This window comes from Hypomesus nipponensis, chromosome 24, assembly GCF_054491055.1.
Source record: "Hypomesus nipponensis isolate SF chromosome 24, ASM5449105v1, whole genome shotgun sequence".
Classification (NCBI taxonomy): domain Eukaryota; kingdom Metazoa; phylum Chordata; class Actinopteri; order Osmeriformes; family Osmeridae; genus Hypomesus; species Hypomesus nipponensis.
This window is the reverse complement of record NC_140384.1, coordinates 5142399-5156757: the sequence shown is the minus strand read 5'-3', so window position 1 is coordinate 5156757 and position 14359 is coordinate 5142399. Positions and strand designations below refer to the sequence as shown.

Below are 14359 nucleotides of genomic sequence, written 5' to 3'. Positions count from 1 at the left end.
TGGATGGGGATGACCTTGAGAGTAGTAAGGAGAGAGAGAGGGGGGGGGGGGGGGTAGATACCACACACTGACATTAAGACTTTGAGGAGGAGGGGAGGGGGGAGAGTTGGGGGAAGACTGGGACAGGAGGACTGGGATGAGTGATTGCCGGCCACAGCTATTGGTCAAGATGAGCAAACAGCAGGAGCAGAGAAATGGTGCTTTGTGAATGTGCGAGGCCACACACAAGCACGTACACGCACACACACCGAAAGACGAGATCTCCATCCACAAGTTCAATGGGAACAGAAGACAGATAACGGGAGAGGAAAGGCTGCAGGGGGGCAGCAGAGAGGGAAGGAGAGAGGAAGGAGAGAGGGAAGGAGAGAGCGAAGGAGAGAGGGAAGGAGAGAGGAAGGACCTTTGAGTACCTTGAAAAGCGCTATATACATAAAATGTATTATTATTATTATTATTACTACAAGATAGAGGGAAGGAGGGAAGAAGAGAGGGAAGAAGAGAGCGAAGGAGAAAGGGAAGGACCTTTGAGTACCTTGAAAAGCGCTATATACATAAAATGTATTATTATTATTATTATTATTATTACAAGATAGAGGGAAAGAGGGAATGAGAAAGGGAAGGAGGGGCTAAGGAAGAGACAGGCACAATCCCAGATGTCCTTTTCTAACATTGTCACTGGACATCTCCTAGTCTGTCGGTGAGCAAGGTAATTATGTCAGACCAGGCCCAAATTACATTCAGTCAGAAGCCCAGGAAAGAATGAGGTTCAAGACGACGTCAAGATCCATCAACAGAACATGGTACTAGGTAGGCCGGTCACCAATTCAAAGAAACCATCAAGATCGCTAACATTTCTCAGAGGGCCAAATTCACTCAAAGAGGATCGTCTTCACAACAGTGACAAAGCAAAGACAGGGGGGGGGGAAACAAAGACATTTTAAAATAAGAAAGAAAGAAATAAAAGAAAGGAATCGATCGCAGCAACTGCAATCCACCTCTGAAGAAAAATTCAATGTGCCGCTTTTATGTTGCTTCTTTTCTTTTTCTTCCCCCCCCCCCGCCCCCCTCCCTCCTCTCTTTTCTGTGTGTTCTGTCAAAAACAACTCAGGCTTACATCGCAAGCTGTCACATCAAGGCAATCCTCAGCATCTTACGCGGGGAGGAATCCTTCAGTAGGATGGTGCTGGGAAGCTTACAGGGGGAAGCCAACTCTGTTTGTCTGCATAGTCTATCGGTGAAAGAAACAGGAGGAACATTCTATTTGAACTCAGGGCCTCCAGCCACGGCAGGATGTGGGGGGAAACAATATGTATCTTTTAATAACACACACGCACGCACACAAAATATAGATATCAAATGGATGTTGGTTATTGTCACAAATGAAAGACGGAGGCTGTTTATTGTGACGAATATTAGGACATACAGCATACCTAGTGCAATCACGCAAAAATACTGATTACTGTATATATATAAAACATTTGTACAAATACTGACACAGTACATCTCCAATGCAAGGCTCGTTCTCCACTCTACACTGCCAAACCCCAAAGCCCCAATTCTTGACATCCTGCGCATGGAAACAGCACACTGCATATCCATGCACTGTACTCGCAGGTGACCCACCACAGGGCCGGGTGGGGGGGGTGGGGGGTGGGGGGGTGGGGGGTGGGGGGTGGGGGGGTGGGGGGTGGGGGGGTGGGTGGTGGGGGGGTGGGGGGTGGGGTGGTGTTGGGGTGGGGGGTGGAGGGGCTGCACAACAGACCCCTTTCATCTGGGCCTAAGTGGACCTGTGTGGAACCAGCGACGATCAGCATCACAGGCCCACTGATCCCGGAGAGCGTCCTCTTAGCAGGGACCACTCAGGAGGTTCGCCCTGCCGCCTACCGCCTCACCGCGGCCGGAGAGAGACTCTGGTGCATGGGCTGATGGCCCCACTAAAAGCCTCGGAGAGAGAGAGTGGACATTAGGGGCTCCGTGATTGCTCCAGAGTGCCTTCTCCGGGTCCCACCCTCTTTTACTCGGACCTCCTTTCCCCGCAGTACAGATAACAGCTGGAAGATGACAGGGCCCGCTGATGGCTTTCTCTGGGGGGCCTGGTCGGGGCTGTTAGTCCCTGCAGTTGTCTTCCAGGAAGCCAGGGGAGGGAATGATAACAAAGGACAGGCAAACACACACAGACACACACAGGCAAGTGAGGAGGGGTGGTGGGGGGGGATAACAAGAGCCGGAACCTGGCACTGGTGGAGAGGTGAAGTGAGGGAGGGTGGGTGGAGAGGTGAAGTGAGGGGGCACCAGGCTTATTCCAGGTGGAGTGTTCACTTGAGACGGCCCTGCAACTGTCAGGACGAGTGGACCTCAGTGCATACCTGTAATGGCAAGGAAGTGGACGCGGGCAAAAGGGTCTTTTCAGTTGGGAGATACCGAATGATTAGGTGTGTGTGTGTGTGTGTGTGTGTGGAGGTGTGTGCGCGAGAGAGAGTTTAAAGTGTGAGTGAAAAAGAGAGAAAACAAGAGAGAGAGAGAGAGAGAGAGAGAGAGAGAGAGAGACAGAGGGTGGTGGGGGGGAAATGATTCAAGACCAAAAAAAACTGTGAATCTAAATGAACAGGAATGGCCCGCATTAGAAGAGGACTCCAATGATATAACCGCGGAGCGTCAGTTTGCTGGTCAGAAAGCCCTAACGGCCAAATGTCGGACAATGTTGAATCACGGGGTCAGTGAGCAGACAAGAGGAGGTCAGAGAACAAGTCTCCCTGCAAGATCTGAAACCGGAACAGTTCAGCTCCTCCCACACAGCTCCAGTCACCCAGGCCCTACGCTCTCTGCCGGAGAGGAACGCAGGAGTGGAGAGGTCCTTAAGGCTGCCTGGAGACCCCATGCTTGGGTTTGGTTGGAGAAAAAGCAACCCCCCCTACTTCCAGCCTACTTGGAGAACATGGCAAATGCAGCAGTTGTTTGCTGCTAAATCAGCCCTGTGATTACCTGAAGGAGGCCTTAATTGTGGCGTGTTCTGCTCTTAATATCTGTAAATGCTTTAGCAGTTCTGGAAGTGTAATTTATTGGCTAAATCAGAGGGAATTAGAGGGAAACAGGAGGCCTGCCAATCAGAGCTAAGCAGGGGAGAAGTGACGGGATGGGGGGTGACAGCTGGCTTGTTTGGGGGGGGGGGGGGGGGGATTAGGGAAGCATTCTGCCTGCCTGCATGTCTGCCTTGCTCTGGGAACTACAAACAAACAGGCATCTCACACAATCAACAGCCTGGGTACACTGGAGGGTAAACTGACTGCAAACACAGCTCCACCACAAAGGTACAGTCTATCCCACCCTCCACTACGTCCACGTCTAACCCACACACCTTCCAGGGTACAGCCAAGCGTGTTCACACGGGGGTCTGTGTTAAGTTCTCTCTGTTCTCCAAGCCACCAATAGAGACAGTGTGTGTGTGTGTGTTTCAGAGAGAGAGAGAGAGAGAGAGAGACAGAGAGAGACAGAGAGAGAGAGAAGTCTATCACAGCCTTTCTGTAAGTCCCCAGATTAATGTGACAGGCAGGAATCTGTCTAATGAACTCTTCCTGGACGCCGTTGCTAACGGCAGAGCGTTTGGCGGCCGGGCGGGGCATGGCGACGGGGCTAATGAGGCTGGCGGCGGGGGCCACAAGAGCACGCAGCCGGCTCAGCGGCCTGTCAGATCAGCCACGCCCAGGGACCTGTGTCGGTCGTTTCTTCCCATTGGGCACGGATGGCTGTGTCACGCAGGGACTCAAATCTCCTGACCTCATTGGAAACGGAGGGATCCCGCGCTGCCGATCCCGACACTGTTAGGGTTCACCATCCACAGGACTGGTGATTGAGACACAATGGACGGCTTCTTAGTCCTGCTAGTACCTATCACCATCAAGAAGCACTGCGCGAAGCGCCTCACAATGGTTGGGACAGGCCCGCTCTCACAAGAAATTGATTTACTTTGACCCTTTAGCTCATTTTCGGAGAGACAAGAGTCATCTTTCACATGCTACAGTACCTATCTTAGCACCTCACTGTAGGAGAGGGGGAAGAGACAGAAAGATAGATAAGATAAGACAGAGAGCGAGAACAAAAGAGAGAGAGAGAGAGAGAGAGAGAGAGAGAGAGAGAGAGAGAGAGAGAGAGAGAGAGAGAGAGAGAGAGAGAGAGAGAGAGAGAGAGAGAGAGAGAGAGAGAGAGAGAGAGAGAGAGAGAGAGAGAGAGAGAGAGAGAGAGAGAGAGAGGGAGTGCGGCCTGCCTGCCTGACAGTTGACTCTGTTGGATGTGACTTTCACAGTCTGCTGGCGGTTTGTATGGAAGCCATCACATCTGTGGCTCTGGGCTTGATTAATGAGCCTCTCAGCCTGTCTGTGCCGTGTGTGGAGGGGCCACGGCCTTATCCCAGGCATCACTGATTTATTCGCCTTTGGAGCAAACCGCCAAAATATCAGAAACACACGTAGACACTCATGGACACACACACACACACACACATGTCCGGGCGCATGTAAACATATGTACTCCATGTTTCTTCACAAGTACACACAAGTATGCAATAGTGCGTAAGCACAGACACACAGACACACACAGACAGACAGACAGACACCCACACACACACAGAGAGACACACACAGACACACACACAGACACAGACACAGACACACGCGCACACACACACACACACACAGAGACACACACCTGCTTACAGCTAATGAAAACCTCAATATGTCACCGCCGTCCAAATCGTGAAATCTCGACGCAGACGAAAAAAAAAAGAAAAAAAAACTCCATTCCATGTACAAACCAACGAGACAAAAGACGTCTTCCAGCAACACAAACGCGGTCCTGTCCCAACCTGCCAGTCAGGGGCGGACACGCACAGGGGATTGGACGACAAGAAAGGAGTCCTTCCTCAATGACACATCAGACAGGGCCTGACTTTCAAAAGTGACAGTCTTTGAATTTCCTCCCTGGCAAGACGGAGAGTCAGACGTGGTTCAGAGAGGCTGGGACTGTTCCTTCGACGCCGGCACAAACGTCACTCCCCTTAACCTTGACAGCTCTGTTTGCTTGCGATCCGAAGAGTTTGCGCCGAGTCAAGAAAACCAGATGCCTGAAAAGCTCCCCGAGACAAACTGACATCACCTTTGAGGCAGGTAAATGATCATTAAGCGCTCCCCCTCCCCCCTCCCCTCACCCAGAAACACGCAGCCTCACCTTCCCATCCATCTCTCCATCTGTCCCTGAAGAGAGAGAGAGAGAGAGAGAGAGAGAGAGAGAGAGAGAGAGAGAGAGAGAGAGAGAGAGAGACACAGAGAGAGAGAGAGAGACACAGAGAGAGAGACAGAGAGAGAGACACAGACAGACTCTGAGATCCCTTCTATTCCTCCCGGCCTGATCAGCCACCACGGGGGAAGACGAACATTCTGACATGTTTGTTTTTATTTCATTCCCAGTGTAAAAAAAAGCCCGCCATATGGCTGTGCACCGGAGCAGATGGTATTTGCCCACTTCCTGATCGGCCGGGAGTCTTGCACAGCGATTTAAGGAGCTGCTTGAGCGAATACCGCGGACTGGAGTTTTCCCACAAAGCACCCAGCGCTGTGGTTATGGTGGAGAGCAGTGGCAACACGGAGGAACCTCCATCGCGGCCCGGGTTCTTTGTTCCGTTGAAAAGGTCTATAAGAAAAAGGCATGGCTATGCCATCGTGAGATTCTCTGGAAATTGCAATTTCGATATGCATTGGATTGGGAGATTTCCTTTCTGACGAGCATGCGAAGAAGAAGGACAATATGAGGCCCTTCTCGTCTCCGAGTCCATTCATGAACGTTCACTTGGCTTCATGAAAGGTATCGCACACATTCAAGTGTGGAGAGCAGAGGTATGCACGTCCACGGAAGATAAGAGTTACAAAAATGTAAAGACTCTTGTTTGCCTTGCCGTTAGCAAGCTGAATGCATGCCAATGACTGCACAAATGAAAGCGCTTTTGGCATTCAATACCTTGCTCGTCCTATAGCTTCACACGAAGGGATCTTGCACTGTGCTGTATTTGATCATTTTGTTTTCTGATTTACAGGAAGTGTGCTTCGAGGGTGACAAACCTTCAACGTCGTGTCATGGGTATACTTGAGAGGGGAAGGACCGCTGTCAGAATGAACAACTTGATCACAATCTTCAACATGCTCTCTCTTGGAAGTCGTTTTGGATAAAAGCATCTGTTAAATGAATACATGTAATGATGTAACATCGCAGTGGGGAATATCCTTTCAGCACAACCTGTATTGTACACGATCAGTATAGGAGGTCAAGACAGGACTCTGCTTTAAACACATATAGGACGAGAATAGAAGCTGGGTTTCTGAGCTCAGGGTAATTGTTGGGCTTTCAGACTCAGGTCCATGTCTTTTATTCATGCACACAGCAACGGCAGACATACATGCACAGACAGACAGAAAGACAGACAGACAGGCAGGCTGCACGCAAGACAGCCGGTCAGAGGAATAGACATTCAGGCGGTCAGGCACAGGCAGACGGGCATGGCGACAGCCCTGGAAAGCTGGGCAAGGGTGGATTAATCAGCCTGTTTCTGCTGAAAAGCTCAATGTGGAGATGATGGATGACACGCTGGGCCGGAAGAGAGAGCTAAAGTGACAGGTGACAAAGAAGGACACCCACACCCGTATAAATCCACTCTCTCCTGTCTCCCGCCACGACAGCGCCAAGGTAGCGGTCTGCGGGTGTGTGTGTGTGTCAGCGGTACCCTGCTCTCCTAATGAAGCCATCTCACCAGTGATTTAGCAGGCTTTCTGCAAAGGACTGGGCCCTTAACTCATGGCCCCTCTATTAGAATGTGATATAAACCCCAGACACAATAACCTCCCGGCTACTGCCAGAGTATGGAATCACTGCACTGATACACACACACACACACACACAGCTACAAGATGTTCTACTGACAAACTGACACACTGTAAACCGAAGGTTACAAAGGAGTCACATGGCCGGATGCTGATGAAGCCATTAGAGTATGTTAATTTCAAAGTCATTTGTATGTGCATTATCTTATGTGTTTTTGCCCCCCCCCCCCCCCCAGCTAAATGTTTGGTGTGGCTTCTGAGGCAGAGGTTCCGTATTCCCTCCCAGAGACATCACAGAGTTGGGGAACAGATGGGAAAACTTTGACAGCTTAAAGATTCCCAGCAAACTTCCACCACCAGCATCTCAGTCAAAACCCACAGTCGCTTCTAATCCTCCCTAAACCTGCCACGCTTCCCCGACAAAGAGACCACTAATGAGGCAAAGCTAATCATCTTGGGACGCTTTTTCACTGCGAGATTAGTGTGAATTATGTCATATTTACCCCCTCCCCCTTGAGATATTTATATTTCTTGTCTTACTTGTCCGGTCTCGGTCGGTCTCTCTCTCTCTCTCTCTCTCTCTCTCTCTCCCTCCCTCCCTCCCTCCCTCCCTCCCTCCCTCCCTCCGTCCCTCCTTCTCTCTCTCTCTCTCTCTCTCTCTCTCTCTCTCTCTCTCTCTCTCTCTCTCTCTCTCTCTCTCTCTCTCTCTCTCTCTCTCTCTCTCTCTCTCTCTCTCTCTCTCTCTCTCTCTCTCTCTCTCTCTCTCTCTCTCTCTCTCTCTCTCTCTCTCTCTCTCTCTCTCTCTCTCTCTCTCTCTCTCTTTCTTATTCAGAAGCATACACGAGTAAACTGGGCAGTAAGTCATCTGATGGTGTCGGTCTGTTAGCAACACATTAGCAACAAGCCTTGATGCACGCGTGTGTGAGGGTGCGTGTGGGGCTTTGGGGGTGGGGGGGGCACGCGCTCCAAGGACGGCGTTGTAATAAAGGCGAAGATGCCGTCTCTGTCCACACCGGGGGGTATTCCGACCCCCCCCCCCCGGTGTGGACAGAGACGGCATCTTCGCCTTTATTACAACGCCGTCCTTGGAGCGCGTGGCCTTTTGTTTCCTGAAAACGGTGTGCGGGCAGGTGACGGGCGAGGGTGACGGGCGAGGGTGATTTCAAATGGATTGGGTGTAGGGGAGAGAGACAAGATGCAGCCCAGGGGCTGCTGCCGAGCCTGATGGTCTCTCAGCCTGACAGCCGCGCGGAGAGAGGGGCTGAGCGCGGGCTGAAGTATTGCCGTCTAATATGTGTCACCTACCTGCATAAATATTTATGCCCCGCTGCAGATACATGGGAGGAGAGGGGAGGAGGAGAGGGGGGAGGAGGCGGAGGGAGGAATGGAGAAAGGAGGAGGAGGGAGGAATGGAGAGAGGAGGGGTGGCAGGAGGTGAACAAAAAAAAAATGAAAAAAAGTAGAGCAGTGCTTCAATCAGGTGACATGAGAATCTAAACTAGTCTCCCCTCTCCACTCTTCACCCACCCCACATCCACCTCACTCCCCAGGCCATAAAGCCTTCATGACCAGGGACTTTGAAGGATCGGCATACTTTTATGGCGGCCTGGTGAGAAACGATTGTACATCTGTGGCCTGTGGAGTACATCCGCACTCGTACACCAGCAGGACCCGTCGCTTTTTAACTCGTCAGACATGATAAGAGTTCACTGTCTAAAGGTTTCCGCAGCTTCGCAAACTAGTTCAAGGAACACCTTTTGGCTTTCTGTCTCTTTACCTTTCGTGAAAGTCATAGACATCTTTAGGAGAAAAGAAAGAAAGAAAGAAAGAAAGAAAAGGAGGATTGAGTACAAAGCTATCAGATGAGACGATCCCTGGTGAGTCTAGGCTTGTACGAAAAATAACCTGTAAAATCAGGTTAAGGGGAAATTTTAGTTGAATAACTGTGCTCTCGGAATCCCAACGCTCTCATTTTTTTGAAGGCGAAAAGGAACTTGCGGCGTAAACCCATACACACGGGTTTCCTTGCTTCCGAAAGGAAAAAAGGAAGAGAAAAAAGAAAAAGAAGAAAAATCACAAGTTTAACATGAACTACACGCATATGCATCATGCCGGTCTTCAGTGGCAGAATCGGGCTGAGTTGGCACGGGCTGGCACACACTGGACGCGCCCTCTCTTCCCCCCCACATCCATCAGCCTTCCCCGGCGCCCTCGCGGCCCTCCCCTCCACCCGTACACGCATCCGTAAAGGTCAGAACAACCTCCGACACGACAGGCTGCGGTTGGGCCCGCACGTGTGCGGGGGGGGGGGAAGGAAGGAGGGGAAGAGGCGCGAGGAAGAAGACCATTACCTGTTGGCCAGCAGCGTTTTCAAGGTCACTTGACTCATCCCCTGGAAGGCTGGCAACAGTCGTGCCCAGTCCCAGGGCCAGTCTGCCATGGAGGCCTGGTGATGTATGAGAAAACACTATTGTTAGTTATTAATCAGAGTTAATATGATCAGTAAATTACAGCTCCAGCTGGGGTGGACTAACTACGGAGGAGGGGGTCTCGAACGAGGACCCAGACACACCGTATCAATCATGTCCACACAAGAAGGTTTTTATTCCAATAAGACAGCAATTAATTTATAAATCCATTTGGGGAGGATGTAGCCATCATTTATAAAAAGATAAATCAAATTTGGGAGGGGAGTCGTTACTCTTGCGGTGTGTGTTTTTTTTGTCTTTCTTTTTTTCTCTCCTCTCTGTCTGTCTGGGAGGGCGTCTGTCTCTCTGTCTGTCTGGGTGCCTCTCTCTCTCTATCTCTCGCTCTCTCTCTCAGCGAGGGGGGAGGAACAACACTGTGTTGGGAAGGCAAATAAAAATCCGATAGCTTTGATTGCCAAAATGTCACTCTCAACTCCAGGCTGAGTTTTATTGACAAAAGGAGGGGGGCGAAACCACCCCCTCCCTCTCTCCTACCTCTCCTCCCTGACATACCCCCCACCCCCCCCCCCCCCACCCCCCCCCCACCCCAACCCTTCCTCTCCTCCCTGACGTGATTGATGGATCTAGCTTTTCTTCCCCCTCCCTCTATTTGATTTGACAAACAACACAGGCACCTTAAGCGGAGAAGGCATTTTAATCATTCTCTTAATAGGGTGTTTCTATGCAAAGCTATGCAGCCTCCTGTGATAAGCAGAAACACAGAGAGCCCTAGGATTAGTCCCTGTCTCTTCTAAAGAACAATATGAAGGAACACAGGATTTTGCTTTAGAGGGGATCAAAAATGCATGAATGCATCCTGAAAAAGAGACACGCACCAAAAAGGTTTCGGCGTCTTTGGTGATTGTTTTGTATGATATTGCCGTGCCCCAAGACAGCAGAAGGAGAGAGAGCAAAGTTCTGTATCTTATTGAACTAAAGTACCTGTATTGAGCTCCGTTTTAAAGGGCAAAATATCTAACAATTAACTTAACATTTCTACAGTGCACTGGGGATGAAGTTTTGGGGAAAAGGGGACCGTTTCAAAGCCTTGAAGAGGTGCACTTTTAGAGTCATACTTTTTTTTAAACAATTTCCAAAACTTCCCTCTACTTTTTCACCTTTGTAATGTTTCTTTTTTTTTGTCTCCCTGCAAGACTTACTCTTGCTCTGGGAGAGAGAGCGACCTATGGAGAATAGGTAAGTTCAGCTTCACGAAGCACTGACAACTTCAGAGACTGTCACTGTACCCAGCTCACTAGAGACTCCCAGTCTGCTCACCCCAGCATTGCTTTAGTGGCCTTGACAGAAAGTTAAACACACACACACACTCTCACACAGACACACGTGCACCCACACACACAAACACACACACACACACACAAGGAAGGGCACATACACACACGTGTGCACTCAAACACACACACACACACACACACACACACACACAGGTACAAAAACAGAAATAAAGCCTCAAACTATGAGATACTAGTTTTAAAGAAGACAACAAAAAGTAAAAGTGGGCCTTATTTTATTATGTCATTCCTTTGTGAGAAAATATAAATAAAGAAAACAGAGAGTAGAGTAAAAAAGAAGTTGGAGGAGAAAAGAACATCGAAACGTGAAACAGACAGATTGCGCAGCGAACTAACCTGATCGAACTTGTTTCTGCCGATGCGATCAAACTGAGTGAGGGGGTTGAAAGGGGGCGGAATCAGGTGACCCGAAGTTGCCGGGGCAAAGTTCACGGTTTGAGGTGAGTCAACAGGGCCAGCTCCCGGAGGGGACATCGTTCTTATCAGCAGCTCCTACACAGACCGTAGAGTAGGAGAGGTCACACACACACACACACACACACACAGAGAGAGCCCATCGGTGGGACAGAAACTGAAAGATGGTGACAGTAATCTTCAAAAAGTTTCACTTCAAAAACTCCGGACGGACATTTAGCACAGAAAAGAGACAATTAGTACAGTACATACCTGCTATTTTAATCACTATTATTACCATTCTAGATCTATAATGGACATGGCAATGGTCTCTTTCCCCATATTCCCAGTTTGATCGGTCACCCCAAAGTAGAAAGCAATCAGCAGAACAGAGTTTGTACAGCTACAGACACACACAGCACAAGCTAATGACCAGTAGAATTGCCTCCCTTCTCCTATTCCCTAATTGATTGGCCCCTACCAAAGTAGAAATTAATCAGACCTCTTCAGAAATAGAATAATGGAAATACAGGACATTGGGAAAAGGACAAGGATATGTATAGACGAGAACAAACGCTTCCAGAATCTTTGGTGTGCTTGGCCGAAACATTGTGGGCGGTGCGTGTGTGTGTGTGTGTGTGTGTGGTATGTGTGAGGAAGCACCCCAGTGTGGATCCACTACAAGCCCATCAGTCAGCATGTCACCCTACACACCCCTAGCCCCCCAGCCCCCCCAGCCCCCCAGCCCCCCAACCCCCCCAGCCCTCCAGCCCTCCAGCCCTCCAAACACCCAGCCCCCCCAGCCCCCCAGCCCCCCAACCCCCCCAACCCCCCCAGCCCTCCAGCCCTCCAAACACCCAGCCCTCCAGCCCCCCCAGCCCCCCAACCCCCCCAGCCCTCCAGCTCTCCAACCCAGACCCGACCGTCCTTGACTTGACCTTGTGTGGGGTGAGGATGGTGCTGGGAAGGGGAACTGTGGAGAGCCTATGTGGGCCTAACGACTACGTCCTGCCAGTACTCTCACGGTGGTAGACAGTGGTATCTACTTACATGTGGCCTTTTGCAGTACGTTGCACATCAACTCATTTCGAGGATCAGAATGAGGACAGCGACAAAGGCAGACGGGGCTTCATCACATGACTAAAGCCAGCACTCCCATAGGGTCCCTCTCGACCGCGTGTGTCCGCACGTGTCCTACATGTGTGAGGTTGTGTAGGGCGTGTGCTCTTATTGTGTTTCAGGTCAGGTCGTGTAGGCGGTGTGAATGGGTGTGTATCACGCAATCAAGGAGTGGTGGGTGTGTGTGTGTGTGGGGGGGGGGTGGCAAAGCAGGCAGCAGGCTGTGGTTACACATCTGCCCCCCCCCCCCCCCACATTCACCCGGGGGCAGCGGGCTAGCAGCCACCTAATTGCGGGGGAAAAGGGAGTGTTTCCCTACCTCATTGACTTGGATGATGTGATAGATTAGCCTCAGGTACTCTGCGCCACCTGGTTTGTGGCAAACCTCCAGAAGCATCAGCCCTATTTTCTGCTCAGTCAGTTCAGACGCGGCGCCTCGCTCCTGCGCCACTCCATTCTCCCCGCGCTCAAACACACTGGGGTGGGGGAGAGAGAGGGGGAGAGAGAGGGGGAGAAAGAGGGGGAGAGCGTTTGAGTTGAGGTTGCAAAGAAAGAAGTGGGTAAGCGGGGGGTAACAAAGAGGGACATTGAGTTAGAGAACATCTGGTATCAAACAAATTCCATTCCGTTCCATTTTGCTTTTGTCAGTGAACATTTTGGACTTACCCCCCCCACCCCCCCCATGTCACGCAGTTTTGTGTTTCACAAAGTACAAGTTTGGTGAAATTCCATTTGGGTGTCGAAACCTGTGGCTTACAAAATCCTTCTGATTGAAACGGAGGCGTGCAGAGCTCAAGGCCTGCGAGGATCCAAACACACATCACGCCTTTCACAACCTGAATTTAGATGACAAAAGGCTCCCAAATCTAAGTGTGTGTGTGTGTGTGTGATACAGTCAGCCTCAAGGTCCCAGAGATCGCCATCCCGCCCTGGCAGGCGCCGACTCATCCCTCTGCCCTTCCTGTGCGGAAGTACCTCCATATCTCCCGTCAACCCCCCCCCCCCTCTCCTCCATACACACACTTCCTGTCATTGTTTTCCTCCTCTCTCTCTCTCTCTCTCTCTCTCTCTCTCTCTCTCTCTCTCTCTCTCTCTCTCTCTCTCTCTCTCTCTCTCTCTCTCTCTCTCTCTCTCTCTCCAGCCCTCTCTCTCTCTCCCCCTCTTTGTAATTATAGGGTGGCAGAAACAGTGTCGCCTGTCAGGCAGCCTTTGGCGGCGTGACATTGAGAGAGGCGCGTCCGTTTGGCGGGGGCCCGGGCCTGTGCATCCGTGTCAGCACCTGCGCTGTATCCTTTCCTGTCCATCACTGTGCAGGTGAAGCAGATGATTGGATTCAGTCAGCGGGGTGATTAATGAGGGCCTCTCCGGATTTGGGACAGCCTATCAATCATGTCATTAGGGCCAATGTGCCCTGAAAGAGGCAGACCTCCGCCAAGGAATAACTGCATTCATCTTCATCTGTGTATGCATCCCGTCAGCCCAGCCAGGGTCACCATGATGGAGAACAATAATCTTCTCCTCTACAAATTACTTTGCAAAGACAAGGTGGGGGGGGGTGAGGGGGTGGATGTGGGCGGGGGAAGTGGAGGGGTGGGCTTCAGTGTGTGTGGTCGTGTGTGTGTGATGGCAGAGGGGTGTGAGGGTCTGTTTTTGGACCGGTGGCCTCCCCCCCCTCCTCTGAAACACTGTACACTGATTGTTTACAACCGAGGCGTCAGTTCCCAATGAAGGATCTTTTAATGAATAGTAATGATCTCACAGAACGCCTCCGACAGGTGATACATAATCACTCTTTCAGTAACCCCCGCCCACCACCCATCCTCCTCATCTCTCTCCTCTCCTCTGACTCCCGCCTCCTTTCCTGTCATTGGGCACACGGTGTTTCCTGGAACTCCTGCTCTAATCCACTCATGTTCTCTCCTTCAATCCTCCGGCGTGTGTTTGCGTGGTTTTGTTATTGGATGAGATGATGATTTCCTAACGAGGATTGATGTGGACGGAGATTTTGGCTTCTCTCTCCGCCTTTTCGATCTCCTCTAATTGTGCGGGCGGAGCTACAAGTTCTGGGAACGAGTCGCACGGCCCTGAAGGTCGAAGGTCGGACGGATGAGAAAACTGAAACCCGATTTCCTGTCGGCTGTTTTTGTTTTTGCCTTCCTGGCGTTGGGGTGTCCCATGATTTACCGTGGACCTCATCCCAGAA

The 14359-nt window shown here is 50.8% G+C and overlaps 1 protein-coding gene across 1 annotated transcript in view; it reads right to left on the bottom strand.

The window, feature by feature from the left end:
- The window catches only part of kiaa0825 (KIAA0825 ortholog), a 92033-nt gene that overhangs the window by 42072 nt on the left and 35602 nt on the right, over positions 1-14359 (bottom strand). The window contains exons 18-20 of the mRNA XM_084690463.1: positions 12476-12632; positions 10981-11136; positions 9215-9309 (exon numbers count right to left, since the gene is read on the bottom strand). Of these exons, the coding sequence (XP_084546589.1) occupies positions 9215-9309; positions 10981-11136; positions 12476-12632 (408 nt within the window). The remainder of the gene's footprint in view (positions 1-9214; positions 9310-10980; positions 11137-12475; positions 12633-14359) is intronic.